The sequence below is a fragment of the Pelodiscus sinensis genome, chromosome 2 (genome assembly GCF_052426305.1).
Source record: "Pelodiscus sinensis isolate ZL-2025 chromosome 2, ASM5242630v1, whole genome shotgun sequence".
Taxonomy (NCBI): Eukaryota; Metazoa; Chordata; order Testudines; family Trionychidae; genus Pelodiscus; species Pelodiscus sinensis.
In genome coordinates, this window is record NC_143053.1 from 79,307,556 (window position 1) to 79,322,263 (window position 14,708).

At 47.4% G+C, this 14,708-nt stretch overlaps 1 protein-coding gene across 1 annotated transcript in view; it reads right to left on the bottom strand.

Annotated features, from left to right (window-relative positions):
* Positions 1 to 14,609, bottom strand: part of TTC39C (tetratricopeptide repeat domain 39C) — a 65,846-nt gene extending 51,237 nt beyond the window's left edge. The window contains exon 1 of the mRNA XM_075920855.2: positions 14,476 to 14,609. Within this exon, the coding sequence (XP_075776970.1) occupies positions 14,476 to 14,600 (125 nt within the window). The 5' untranslated portion in view covers positions 14,601 to 14,609. The remainder of the gene's footprint in view (positions 1 to 14,475) is intronic.
* Positions 14,610 to 14,708: the final 99 nt, after the last annotated feature.

A 14,708-nucleotide genomic window follows, 5' to 3' on the forward strand; every position in this document is an offset into this window, starting at 1 on the left:
CTATGTACAGTATTTTGGAAGGAATGGACGCTTTAGGTTAAAACGAATGCAACAATTAAGACATTTTAAGAAGCGATCATAAAAATTATACATAGGCTTAGTCAAATCCATGCCTATGTACATCTGTATATTCTATTGTTGTAAAAATATTTTGTTTTATAGCTCCTTACAGAAATTAAGTACATTTGTAACATGTAGGTTTAATGCATGATCGCCTCAGCAGAGTCTACACTGACTTTCAAACAGTATTTACATACAGTACCACATTATACGGAAGGAAGCTACCATTCAAGTTCCAGTTGCCTCTAAAGCAAGTGACAACTTGAATAGCTGTAAAATCTGAAAGCCATGGCAAGAAAGCACTGAAAATTCAGGCCAGTGACCGCCAGAATAACTAACAGTATATCAACAGTAAAGCGGTAGTACAGTAAAAAGATAACTCCACAGTTATGGAAGTTGAAAGACTGTAACTTTTAGTTTTAAGTCATGTCTTTTGTAATATGGATTTCAAGAGAATCGGACATACATTTAGGCTGTGTCTACATTGGCACCCTTTTCCGTAAAAGGGATGCTAATGAGACACTTCGGAATTGCAAATGCCACGGGGGATTTAAATATCCCCCGCGGCATTTGCATGAACATGGCTGCCGCTTTTTTCCGGCTCGGGGTTTTGCCGGAGAAAAGTGCCAGTTTAGACAGGATCTTGCGGAAAATAAACCCTTTTCCGGAAGATCCCTTATTCCTACTTGAAAGTAAGAATAAGGGATTTTCCGGAAAAGGGTTTATTTTCCGCAAGATCCCGTCTAGACTGGCGCTTTTCTCCGGCAAAACCCCGAGCCGGAAAAAAGCGGCAGCCATGTTCATGCAAATGCCGCGGGGGATATTTAAATCCCCCGTGGCATTTGCAATTCCGAAGTGTCTCATTAGCATCCCTTTTACGGAAAAGGGTGCCAATGTAGACACAGCCTTACTGAAACTACTGCATTATATGTGCAAAGTCTTAAAACAAGAGTCCCTAGAATCATTTTGATATGGCAAATTAAATGTGACATTTTCTCCAAAGAAGCTGATGGGAAGATATTAAATTGTGACACCTTACATGGGCTAAATGTGTATTCTCATTGATTTAAGGTTATTTTTTAAACCTGACTGACGGCTTCAAGTGTCTGGGTGAAAGATCCTGTATTCTCAAAACCTGAATTTATTTCTTGAGTGAGGTTGAAAGATCAGCTTCCCTTAGCTCCTAGTAAATTAAAAGGCCTGCTTTCCACCAGAATCTTTAAGGCACTTCTCTGGGTCTCTTCATGACAGAGGCTCATCTCTCATATTTCTGCAGGGGCATGAAGCTTCTCAGAGCACAGGTCCCTAACTTCCTTTCCCATTAAATTCTACATTTCTACTCCTCATCCCATTTTTATTGCTCAGAAAAAAAAAAAATCTTTCCTACTTTTCTCATGTCTGTACTTTCTGTTTCATACTTCCCCTAATTGTGGACTTCTCCTCTGTCTCTCTTCTTACTGCTACAAGAGAGGGATTACTTTTTGCTGGTCTGGATGTGGGTTACCAATGCCATCCAGAGCATGGGCAGAAACCATACCTTTTACACTGTTCTGATGCTGCTCAAAGTCAAAAAGACAAACACAAGGAAGGGGAAATGAATTTGGGTTAGTTTTAAGCTCAAGTCCCACTGATCAAGCCTATAAAACTCTGAACTCCCAACGAGAGCCACTAAGTTATCAGTTATTTCAACTGATTGCCCTCTTTTCCTCGAACTTAAGAAAGTCTTTCAACTTTTTCCACGACTAGTCAGGGGGCGCAGGGTGGGGGTGGGCAGCCCTCAGAGCTTCATCCTCCAACAGCCTACAGGGAGGGCACTGGAAGTGGGAGCAGCCTCTGGAGCCCGGACCCTCCCCAGAGAGCTCGGATGTGGTGTGCAGGGGAATCGCTAGAGAAAGGAAATCGCAGCACCCGGAGCCTCAAACCTCCCCCCAACAACCTGCAAAAGAGTCACTGGAGGCCAGGGGCAGCCCCCCAGAGCCTCACCCCACAGACAGCCTGCAGGCTGAGGGGGCCACTAGAGGGAGGCATCTGAAGGGGGCAGCCCCCAGAGCCTGGCACCTCTCCAGACAGCCTCTAGACTCCGGTGGGGGAGGGAGGGTGCACTGGAGGACGATGTAGCCCCCAGAGCGTCATCCCCCCCAGACAGTCTGCAGACCACAGAAGGGCATTGCAAAATGGGGCCCTCCTTGAGCCAGCTCCCCACCATAATCTGCAGGCCAGGGCAACCCCTGAAGCTGGACCCCTCAACCCTGACTGCCTACGGAGGGGCCTTTGGAGAGGGGAGAAGCCCTCAGAGCCTTCTCTCCCCACACATACAGCCTGCAGGAGGGGCACTAAATGCCAAGACCAGCCCCCACAGCCTAACACCCAGGCAGACAGCCTGCTGGCCACCAGGAGCCCTGAGGGATGAAGCAGTCCACTGAGCATTGCCAGCCCCCCAAAGTGCCCCCCCAAACAGGCTGTAGGAAGGAGGTGCCCACTGGGGGTAGCCCCTGACGTGCTGCCCCTCCCCCCCAGAACAGCTGGAGACCAAGGGGCATCCTGCAGAGCACCCCCCCCCCCCCAACAGGCTGCAGGACAGGGGGTCACTGCCCAAGCAACATCCACCTCAGAGAAATTGCTGTCCTCCCTTCCCAACCTGCAATTTCTCTGAGGCGGATGTTGCTTGGGCAGTGACCCCCTGTCCTGCAGCCTGTTGGGGGTGGGGACCAGCCCCTAGCCTGTAGCTGTCCTCCCTTCCCAACCTGCTATAGGCTAGGGGCTGGTCCCCACCCCCGACAGGCTGCAGGTGGGGATGGCAGCTGGAGGCCAAGGCCAGCTCACAGATTTCCCCCCCCCCCCCCACTCCTCCCTTGGGGAGGAACCACCCTCCAGGTAACACAGCCCTGGCCCCTCGGGAGGAGCCACCACCACAGCAGCTCACCCACTCCACAGGCAGCCCTGATAACCTCCCCCCACCTTGAGCCCTGCACCTCCCACCTGCCCTGACTTCTGTACCCCCTCTCTTTTCCTCTGCCCTGAGCCCCTCCACTCCTGCCTCTCCTTACCCCTGAAACTTCATTCCAGCATTTTTTTCCTTCATTTAAAAAAAAAATAGTCATAAAATGTAAAATGTACATGCTTTATTTTTAAAAAATTACTTCAGTTAAGCAACATCATGTACATCTGCTAGTCACATAATATATCTTACATATGCACAATTGCTACTTTTCATGACCAGTAGATACCAAGGTGATTTATTGTATAGTCAAAGCCATGTCCATCACCTGGAAAATTTTGTTCAGATGTTAGTATTACTGATTCCAGTGACAGTATTCAGGTACCACCAGTGTTCCCTGTAAGCTGAGCACTTGGACAGCCATCCAGAAGAGATTTAGGTGCTGCCCAGCTGATTAGCAGAGTGCCCACAGTTGATACCATGTGTTTCCACTGGTGGTACACATCTGTACTTGTCTTAGTGCACATTACAAAATGTATTTCTGGATGAAAAAAATAAAAGGAACACGGGATATCACTAGAACAGCGGTTTTCCAAGTGTGGTCAGCAGACCACTAGTGGTTCGTGGCTTGAATGCAGACCCCTCTCCCTATGCAGGCTTGGAGCACCAGCTCCAGCTTCCGGGCTCATGGGAGGTGAAGAACGCCCAGACCAGACCCAGCATCCAAGAGTTGCCCCGGCTCCCAACCTGCCATCCCTGGGCAACACAGGGACCCCCGTGCAGAGCCGAGGACCCCCTGCCACAGGATTGAGGCCCTGCTCCCATATGTGTGCCACTGCTGTTCCAACTGCCATGGCGGCATGCGGGTGGTCTGGGGAAGAAGGAAGCAGTGGGGTGGGGGAATCCGCCTCAAGTGCCCCTGAGAGCCACCCTGGCTCCCCACCCACTTCCACTGCGCAGAACAGGGACCCCACACAGAGCCACAGGACTGAGGTCCTACCCACACACTTCTTCTGCTCCACCTATCGGCAGGCGGGCATCCACAGGTGGGGGGGGGAGGAACAGGCTGCTCTGCCCCTAGGGCCTGGCCAGGAACGTCCCCACACAGAACCAGGACCCCACCTTGGGAGGGGTGGGGGAATGGGGATCAGAGGCGAGAGAAGCCAGGGCAAGGAGGCAATGGGGGAATTGGGGTCTGGGATGTGATGGGGTCAGGCTCAAAGATTGTAGGACCTGGGGGCACATGGTAAAGTGTGACCCCTCCCCACAGGCAAGACTGTGCAAGGAACAGACCACAGGAACTGCCCAAAACTCAACCCATGCCAAGGAACGGGGCACAGACAGAGCGCAAGCCCTGGACTAATACAGGGGGAGAGCAGGCCTGGCTTGCTTTTAGGGAGGACAAGGATGCCCGGGTCAGTCTGTTGCTCTGAAATCACCCCCTGCTCCAACAAACCTGACCCTCCCACTCCTAGCTGAGGACAGAACATCACCCTTTTAGCATCACATCAGAGAACTGAGGTCAGTGTCAACCAACAGTTCTTCCTGAAACTCACTGAATGACTGTGCAGTGCTGCTTTTACACAGTGCCATCCCAGAGGTAGCTGCATCTCAGCATTGAGCAGGGAATCCCTGCCTAAACAACTCCACTGCCCCACCCAAGGGACAGCTGCTTCTTTGCACCAGGTGAGAGATCCCAGCACTAGTGTCAATGCTGCACAGTCCCTGGCTTGCACTCTTACCCCCTCCTGCCCAGATCCTGCACCCCATCCCTATCCCACTCTGTGGAAGCCCTGTCCCACACATTGAACCCCTTTTTTGTCCCCTAGAGCCTAGGGGGTCCCCACAAATCCATTAACTCAGGAAACCCCACAAAGTAAATCTGGCCTATGGGAAGTCCTGAACCTCAATTCTCCCTATCCTTTTCCATTGCCTCATTGGGCTGGAGGGCCAAGAGTGAGATGTCTCACATCATTGAAGGTGAGGGGCTTTTGGGGGAGTGTTTTTGCTTCTCACTTGTGTGATCCCCAACTGATTTTTCTGTGGGTCAGTGGCCTCTGACCCAAAAAAAGTTCCCCATCCTTGCCATAAATAAAGAAAATATTGAAACCTTGTGTGTTGAACATAAATTAATATTTTACTTTATTTAAAATGAAGTTTGATAAAGTAACATGAGAAGGTTAAAATGCTTAACCTGTTTAATCATTTAAATTAAACCATTATCCTTAGCTGCAGCACTAGCAAAATGGCTCGGTCATACTTATGCAATTAATGGTGAGTTTCCATTAGCAACTGGTGGTCCGTGGAAAGGTTTGCATTGAACCAGGTGGTCCACAGACCAAACAATTTGAGAACCATTGCACTAGAACCTAGTTTCTGTAATATACATATGTGGTCCAGTTTCAATAAACAGCATTGAAAAGATACGTCTCTTAATTAACTTTGCAATGTATTGTGCATACTGCAGAAAATCAGCCTCCCACACATCGGCACTAGATGAAAGACACAGAGATCATTCTTCTAGTAAAAACCACCCATACAGAAAGAGAAAAACAGAAGGAATTAGTTTCCACTCAAGCTAAAAGTAGCTTTAAAAAATTAGAAGAAATGTTTTTTTTTTTTTTTTTTTTTTTTTGAAAACTGGTCCTGCGGCTTTGAAGTACTCCTTCCTCTTCCTCCCTCCCCCCACACTTGCTGCCTTTTTCTGGTAGAGGCAGCAAGAGGGGGGAGCAACTAGTCATTCACATCCCTATTCATTTCAATAAGGTTTTTCCCATTTCTAACTACATCGGAATAATTCATCCAGAGAGCACAAGCTCAAGGAATAAGCCAAAGAGCAAGAATGATTTCACTGCTCTTTGCCCAACTGGCCAGAAGTAAAGAGGTTGTTGCCTCTACAACGGCCTCCTCTGGAACTGGTGTCAATAAGGTAAGAAGGCAAAAGTGCTCCTGAACAGAGCAGAGAGGAACAGAGAGTGGCTGGACCAAATGGAGGACATTTTACGTCTAGATGACACTGCAGGGAAGGAGGTGGGGGGAGGGGGGGAAGGGAGAAGGAAGATTTATAGCTTGGTCAGTTTTGGAGAAGATCCCTCTGTGAGTGAGCTGTTAACATTCACACTCACACCCGTGGAATCAGAGCAGGACTGAGGTTTTTTTATGATCCTCTGTATTACACTAGTCAGCTTTTTCCTTCAGGGCAGGAAAGGAATTTTCCCCCTCACTACCAGATAAGCAGTGGTTAGAGACGGAGTTTTGCTTTCCCCACATCAGGTTCCAGACCCAACGGGATAGACATGGAGTTTAAGTTAAAATGTTGTAAGTCAGTAATTAAAAATAACAGCTGCCCAGAAATAGGTACTCCTTACAGAAGTGATAAAGTTATTAAAAATAAAAAGGAATGGAAAGGGATTTATAAGATAGCACCCCTTAATGTTAGGGTAGGGAGATTTGGGGCTCGGTGTCTGGTACAGCAGGGAATCAACTCCCCTCTTTTTTCCAGCCACTTAACACTCATCTGTACAGGTTGGGAAGAGCTGACAGCAGCTCCCCCCAGAAAGGGGAAACAAGTAAGGAATGATGACATGCACTATGTGATTTGTTGTTAGGTATTCCCAAATATTTTAAGTGAACAAAACTGCAGCCTAAGTAAACCATATCCATTGCCACCTAGCTTTCTTCCAGAGTGGCTAGGTCACAATGTTGCAACATCCTACTACAAAAGCAATGCCTTTGCAATTTAAAAGAATGAGATGGATACTATACTTCATTGTAACATTAGCAACTTTACTTTTTTTAAAATGTAATGAAGTAGAATTACAGTAGAATCTCAGAATTATGACACTAGGTATGAATTGACCAACTATACCTCATTTGTAATCAGAGGTATGCTATCAGACAACAGTGGAGACAAAAAACCCACCCCCACACTACATTACTGTGTTATACAAACTAAAAACAACAACAGGAAAGCAGCATTCTTCTTCTGCATAGCAAAGTTTCAAAGTTGTCTGAAATCAATGTTCAGTTGTAAACTTTTGAAAGAATGAGCGCAACATTTTATTCAGAGTTACAAACAACCTTCATTGATAGACTCATGGAGATTAGGTCCATCAATTAGCCAGAATGGGTAGGAATGGTGTCCCTAGCCTCTGTTTCTCAGGGGAAGGATCACGTGAGGACTACCTGTTGTGATCCCTCCCCTCTGGGACATCTGGTATTGGCCACTGTCGGCAGACAGGATACTAGGCTGGATGGACCGTTGGTCTGACTCAGTATGGCTGTTCTTATGTTACAACCACTTTGGGAATGAACTCTGAGGTTATACTGTACTCCTCTCACTTTTATTTTTAATCTTTTCACTTGTCTTTACCCTGCTTTTCACACAGATCATGGCGCTGTTTTCCTGTGTGTCTTCTCCTTTGTTGCCACTATCCCCTCAGACCTTCTCCTACGCTGTCTCCCCTATAATCTCTTTTCCCCACAAACTTTATTACATTTTCTTATGTTATATTTATCTTTCCTCACTTCTTCCCCAGGCACCCACCTACAGCTTGAAATTTTTATCTCATCTCTTAGCAAAACAATTAAGCAGGAACAACACCCAAGTAAGAAGCCAAACACCTTTTTTTTTGCTAAGAAAGGGAAGGTTGCTGGATTCTTAACAAGATGCTGTCCCTGGACCTACTTGGAAGCTTCATCTTTCACATTAGTTTCCAGTTAGGAGTCACATTTAAAGAACCTTCCTCTCTCCAGTGTGATTAGCAAAGGAGAAAAAAAATCACTAGCAGGTGTGTTGTGTGCAAGACACGAGAAGTCATTCTTCCGCTCTACTCTGCGCTGGTTAAGCCTCAATTGAAGTATTGTGTCCAGTTCTGGGCACCACATTTCAAGAAAGATGGAGAAATTGGAGAGGGTCCAGAGAATGATTAAAGGCTAGAGAACATGACCTATGAAGGAAGGCTGAAGGAATTGGGTTTGTTTAGTTTAGAAAAGAGAACATTAAGGGGGGACATGATAGCAGTTTTCAGATATCGAACAGGGTGTCATAAGGAGGAGGGAGAAAACTTGTTCATCTTGGCCTATGAGGATAAAACAAGAAGCAATGGGCTTAAACTGCAGCAAGGGAGGTTTAGGTTGGACATTAGAAAAAAGTTCCTGTCAGGGTGGTCAAACACTGGAATAAATTGCCCAGGGAGGTTGTGGAATCCCCATCTCTGGAGATATTTAAGAGTAGGTTAGATAAATGTCTATCAGGGATGGTCTAGACCCGTGGTCCCCAACACGGTGCCCACGGGAGCCATGGCGCCCGCGGGGGCATTTCCATGCGCCCGCCAGGTGCTTGGGGCTGGCCTGGCACCGGGCGCATGGCGGGGGGAGCGCCGGCCCCGGACGCGCGGCGCTGGGCGGGGGGAGCGCTGGCCCCGGGCATGCAGCTATGGGGGGGGCCGCCCCCCCTGGCGCCCGGCGTGCGAACGGCCACGCCCCCTGGCGCCCGGCGGGCGAATGGCCCCGCCCCCTGGCGCCCGACAACCTTGAAAGGTTGGGGACCACTGGTCTAGACAGTATTTGGTCCTGCCATGAGGGCAGGGGACTGGACTCGATGACCTCTCAAGGTCCCTTCCAGTCCTAGTATTCTACGATTCTCTCTGTGTGTAAAAGCCTATCTGATGCTACCAGGTTGGTACTCTGACACTCTCTCATCCCACAGCCTTTGATTCTGGTGCCCTTTTCCAATGACTAGATTTCCAGGTCTAATTCCATTTTGCTTTCACAAGTACAAGAATGAAGTTAACCTGTTTGTATTATTTTCAGTGTTGGTCAAAAACCTCTGAACAGCTTCAGTTAAATCTGAGTAAGTTTTTATTCAGGGGCAATCTTACAAAATTATAGTAGAACCTTAGAGTTATGAAAGCCTGAGGAATGGAAGTTGTTCATAACTCTGAAGAAAGCATTACTTTTTTTCTTTCAAAAGTTTACAACTGAACATTAACTTAATACAGCTTTGAAACTTTACTGAAAAAGTGAAGCAGCATTTTTTTTCTGCACAGTATTTTATGTTTAATGCAGAACTGTACTGTATGTATTTTAAATCTCTGCTACTGCCATTGCCTACTTCCAGTTCCAACAAGACGTGTGGTTGATTGGTCAGTTTGTAACTGAGGTTATACTGCACAAGTATCCAACAGAGGCACTGGAGCTGTCTAATGAATTAAGGCAACACGTAATCAGTTTATATTTGGTTCATGATTGTTTAAAATGTCACCATGGCAACCACTATTGCTAGAATTTAAGCTTTTATTTTAAAAAAAACTGCAGACATTGATTAAACTCATCCTGGAAAACTGTCTGCAAACTCCTTTTTCAAGCCTTGAGGGTCCCCCTCTGTCAGGTTTGCTTTAACATATGGCAAGTCACAAGTTTTGTCCTAACAAGATGCCAATAAGTTTACAAAAGCAGTCATTCCAGTTGCAATTATTTGCATGACCTGACATGTGGTACATTAGTTCAACTGCCTAGTTTGTTTGTTCTCCAAATAGATATATACAGATATACACAGAAACAAAAAAGTTCTTTCTTTAATAGCTATTCACAATACTGAGGAAAAATAAGCCTTCTTGTGAATCAGATCAGTGGTTCTCAATGAAGGGTAGGTGTACCCTTACTTGGAGGTCTTCTACGGGGGTACATCAATTCATCTAGATATTTGCCTAATTTTACTATAGCATATAGAAAAAGCTCTGGCAAAGTCAGTACAAACTACTATTTCATATAGACAATTACTTGTCCATACTACACTTACATGTAAGTACCATATTTATATTTCAATAAATTTATTTCACAATTACATAGTAAAAATTAGAGAGCAAGACATTTTTCAGTAAGTGTGCTGTGACTTGTATTTTTATGTCTGCTTGTGTAAGGAAGCAGTTTTTAAGGGGTAAAATTTAGGGGTAAATACAAGACAAATTATATTCCTGAAGGAGTTCAGCACAGTTGGGAAAGGCTGAGAGTCACTTAGTTCAAGGAAGTATTCATTGAGAGCCAACATAGTATTACTATGGTAATATGCAAGGAGGTCTAGTTAGGAAGGAAAATTGGTTTGGAACTGAAATCCTAACTGGGCTGTAGGTAGGAGGAAGGGAGCAAGAAAGATCCCAACTGATTTGGGATGATGTACTTAGTAGCACATTATGTTCCTAAAGACTGATTATAAATTCATAGGTTAGAGGCCTCAATTAATATGCTTCATGGGATCTTTCAGAAGCCAAGTGATGAAAGAAACTAAACAAAATAGTTTCATTTCTGAAGAGCAGTTTCAAATTAGTTAGTTAGGTCAAAGCATTTGCTGCATAATTCAATTTTCAAATAGGGAGTTTCCATAAGAAACACGGATTTCTGCTTCACTCTCTTTCTGAAACCAATTGAGAAGGGGGATGTCAATGTGTAGTCAAGTACATGATTAACCAATAAGCCTGGGCTTATCGACTACACACACTCTCTCCACCCCCCCAATAAAGGGGAGAAAGTGAGAGCTAGTGGTGTGGAGAGCTGGCTCCCCACAAGCATCAGATCCATGGAGCTGTCTACTCCCCCACCACCACCACGCACGTCCCAGGGCTACTGCCTCTGATAGAGGCAGCAGCGCAAAGGGTGAAGGGGGCAGGCAGGAGTTGGTGCATGCAGGAAGCTGGCTTTCAAGCCATCTCCCCATGCATATCAGCTCACAGGAGCTGCTTCCTTCCTCCCCGTGCTGCTGGCTCTTTATGCATGAATCTACACTGTAGAGCTGAACTAGAAATAAGATACAGTAATTCCTCATTTAACACGTGCCCACTTAACACGTTTTCGCGATAGCACGATTTTTTTTTTAGGGAATGTTTTTTGAATTATACAACTATCCCTGGAATAACATGATTTCTCCAACTGTCCTGTCGCTGGCAGCTGCAGGGGGCTTCCCCCACCTCTCTACAAAGCGGAAGAGGGTTCGCCGCTCACCACACCTTTCCCTGCTGACTCCCCGTCGCCGGACGCCTTGCCCCCCTCTCCTCCGCCCCCTCCTTGCAGGCCGGCAGCTGGGTTTCCCCAGCTGGCCCGTCACCGGCGGCTGTTCGGGGCTTCCCCCACCTCCGTGCAAAGTAGTGGAGGGTTTCCCCCCAACCTTATGTCCCGGTCCCAACAGACACCACCACTTGAAACGCAATCCCCACCTTTTTCATTATTGTCAATGAGAAAATTGACCCCACATAACACATTTTCACTTAACACGATCATTTTCTGAAACATATCTATAGTGTTAAATGAGGGATTACTATACACAATTGATGTAGCTGAGTTTGCATAGCTTATTTCAAAATAGCTTATTTTGAAATAGGGAGCGTCTACACAGCGCTTATTTCGAGCTAGAGCACACTTCCTCTGACTTGCCTTATTCTGCATACAATGAGGGTTTCAGGAGTTGGAGTAAGAAGTCCTCTAGCTTGACAGTATCTTGACACTATTTCAAAATAATTGCCTGCTGTGTAGACACGAACTAAGTTATTTGGGAATATCACTAGTTATTCTGAAATAGTGTTGCAGTGTAGACCTATCAGAGGCAGCAGCACAAGGGGGCAGGCACAAGCCAACATGCATGGGGAGCTGGCTTTTAAGTTGGCTCCATGGAGCCCCCACCTTCCATGCCCCGTTGCTGCCTCTAATAGAGGCAGCAGCAGAGCGGGCGGTGGAGCAGGGGAGGCTGCTCCATAGGATGCTGTCACAGACCCTGTCCACAGAGGCAGCATCACAGGACAGCAGGCAGGAGCCATTCTGCACAGAGAGCCGGTTTTTAAACTGGCTCCCCTCACAAGGTGGCAGGGTGTTCCCTGGAGTGGGGCCAGGAGTGCACTGGCTGCCAGCCCTGTACCAGGGACTAACAAATTGTAATGTAAACGATAATATTTTATGCGGTTACACAACTATTAAATTAATCACTATCTCTAATCCAGAAGCCATTTGAAAAATGACACAGACCTGTTTCTGAATCTTAAACTAGCTGGCTAGACAGCACTCTAAACAATTTCTATCATAGCTAAAATACTTATTTGAAGAAACACACATAAATAAATATGCAAAATGCACATGCTCCTTAACAGTTTTCTGAGTGACACTGATGTCAGTAAGATTAAGATCCATCTCTAAATTTGACAAACAGCAGGCTTGTCAATGCAGCAAAATGCTGTTCTTTGGAAATAGCACTCCCAATAGGAGTTAATTTAGAATTAGCTATGCATTTCAAGCACACAAGAACAAAAATATATTGCTTAATGACTAACAGGTACATGGAAGTTAATGATGTTTATTCAGTCCCAGTTAGTAAGAATATACCCAACACAAATGTACAAAAAAGGAAAATTGATAGAAAAACAGTCTAAAATTTTATTTTTATATATACACACACATTCCCCCCCGCCCCCAGCTAGAAATCTAAAGATTATGGTTAAAAAGTCAACCTTGAATATTCCCTTCCCTCCCATATTCATCTCTACATTCTGATCAGTTCTATTATTTAGGAACAAAATATTTAAAAGATATGGACTTCTGCAGTTAAAGTTGCAAGGCTAGAAATTCTTAACCTATGGATTCATAATATAAGCAAGAGTGATAAACCCTGATCCAGTCAAATGTAGTTTATCGAAGCAATCTGTGTAACTAAATTTTCCTTTGATGCTTAAATAGTAATAATTTATAACAATGAGAAAACTAAATCAACAGATTTTAATGAAAGACTTTAGAAACAAAATAGCCCTGTAACAAGATGAACAATCGGAACACACAACTTGAAACCGGAGCACAGTATAAACCAGTGGTCCCCAACGCAGTGCCTGCGGGTGCCATGGCGCCCGCCGGGGCATTTGTGTGCGCCAGCCGACAACCTGCGCCGGCCCCACCCACGGCGCACGGGAGGCGCCGGCCTCAGGCGCTCGACACACACCGGCGCCGGGTGCGCGGCACTCGGGCGGCCCTAACCCCAGGGCATATGCAGGCACTCGGGCGCGCGGCGCTCGAGCAGTGCCGGCCCCAGCCCCAGGCGCACGGCTCGGGCGGCAGCGCCGGCCCCGGGCACAAGGCACGCCCGGGGCCGAGGCCACCCCAAGCAAGGCGCTCGGGCGGCCCCAGCCCCGGCCCTAGGGCACATGCCGGCGCCGGGTGCAAGGGCATCCCAGTTCCCTGGCGTGCTCCCGGACGCGCGGCCCCGCCCCCAGGCGCCCGGCGCATGAGTGGCGCCCACCCCCGGGAGCCTCTAAAGGTTGGGGACCACTGGTATAAACTAATTTTAATGCCCCAGTTTTTTAGTGCTTAAGTTTTCATGCACCAGTCCACTCAAAAATTTGCATCAGATTTTAGTTTTTGTAAAGGAAAAAATAAGGATCACTATGATGTACTTGCAACACAGGCTTATTTTTAAAGTCTATTTAGGTCTCAAGTGAATTGTGCTGTACAGAGAATATACGTTTTGAAAACAAAGTCTATACGTTTTGTGCATATACGTTTTGAAAACAAAGTCTATCCAGTTGGATTTATTATGGAACTGGGTAATTTCTCTCACCTATGCAGGAAACATAACTATCTTAAGACTAGTGTAGTAAACATCCACTGTTATTATAGTCAAGGAATCTCCGAAAGAGACCTCTTTGTTAATCTAAATACAACACGTTGTACAGATTGTCTCGTTATTTTGTGGCTCATCGCAGTAGCATTCAAACACTTCTGTTTATATTCTTTCAGTCCAACTCACTCACACACATAGAAGCTTACAAGATAAAAACCGCAGGAGGTTCTCTTTGGAGACCGGGGCATATTAACCAAATCCTATTTATTCTGCTGTGCACATGCACAGCTAATCATCAGCATTTGTGAGAGTTAAAGTGCCCATGAAGGAAAGAAATTACCCTTATTTGTATATTTAAAAATGGTGGTTCGCCTCTGCCAGATGAGGAAACACAGACGAACCGTTTGCAAACGTCATATATTAAAATGCTTCCCTAGTGTGAAGATGCCATGTAGAGAAGCGTGCGACTCCTCACTTCTCACGCAATGCTGGCGCGGCACCTGTGCTGAACCAGTCAGAGGCGCAGAGGCGCAAAAACGAAACGCCAAGCGGCTACATCTGCCTCAAGGAAAAGCCTGACGGCGGCGGCATGGCACGAGGCACCTCCTGCAGGAGCCGCTCGCACGAGGAAGCGGCCCGGCCCGGCGTGGCTGTGCGCTCCCGCTCACTGGGGCTGGCTCCAGGCGGAGCCCGCAAGCTGCCGGCTGCGCGCGGTGGCCGCGTGGGAAGAGCGGCGCGCGCTTTGCACTGGGGGGGGCGGGGCACGAGCCAGGGCAGGTGTCGCGGGGGGAGAACGAAGGGCCTGGGCCGCTGCAGGAGGGGCCCGGTACCCGGGGGGGAGGGGCACGTTCGCTGCCCCAGGGGGCGGGACAGGCGGGGCCGGTACCGGTATTTCCTGAAGAGCTGGTCGGACTCGCGGAAGCCGTTGTTCAGCAGCATGTTGATCCCGGCCAGCGCCAGCTCCGCGTCCTCGATGGGCAGCGGCTCGTCCGCCGGCTGCGACCCGGCCATGACGACGAGACCGAGCCGGCTCCCCGGGCTCCTGTCACCTCCGCCGGGATGGAGGGGGAGGGGAGCCGGCCGGCAGCGCCGCCGCGTATGGGAGACCCCCCCAGGGGA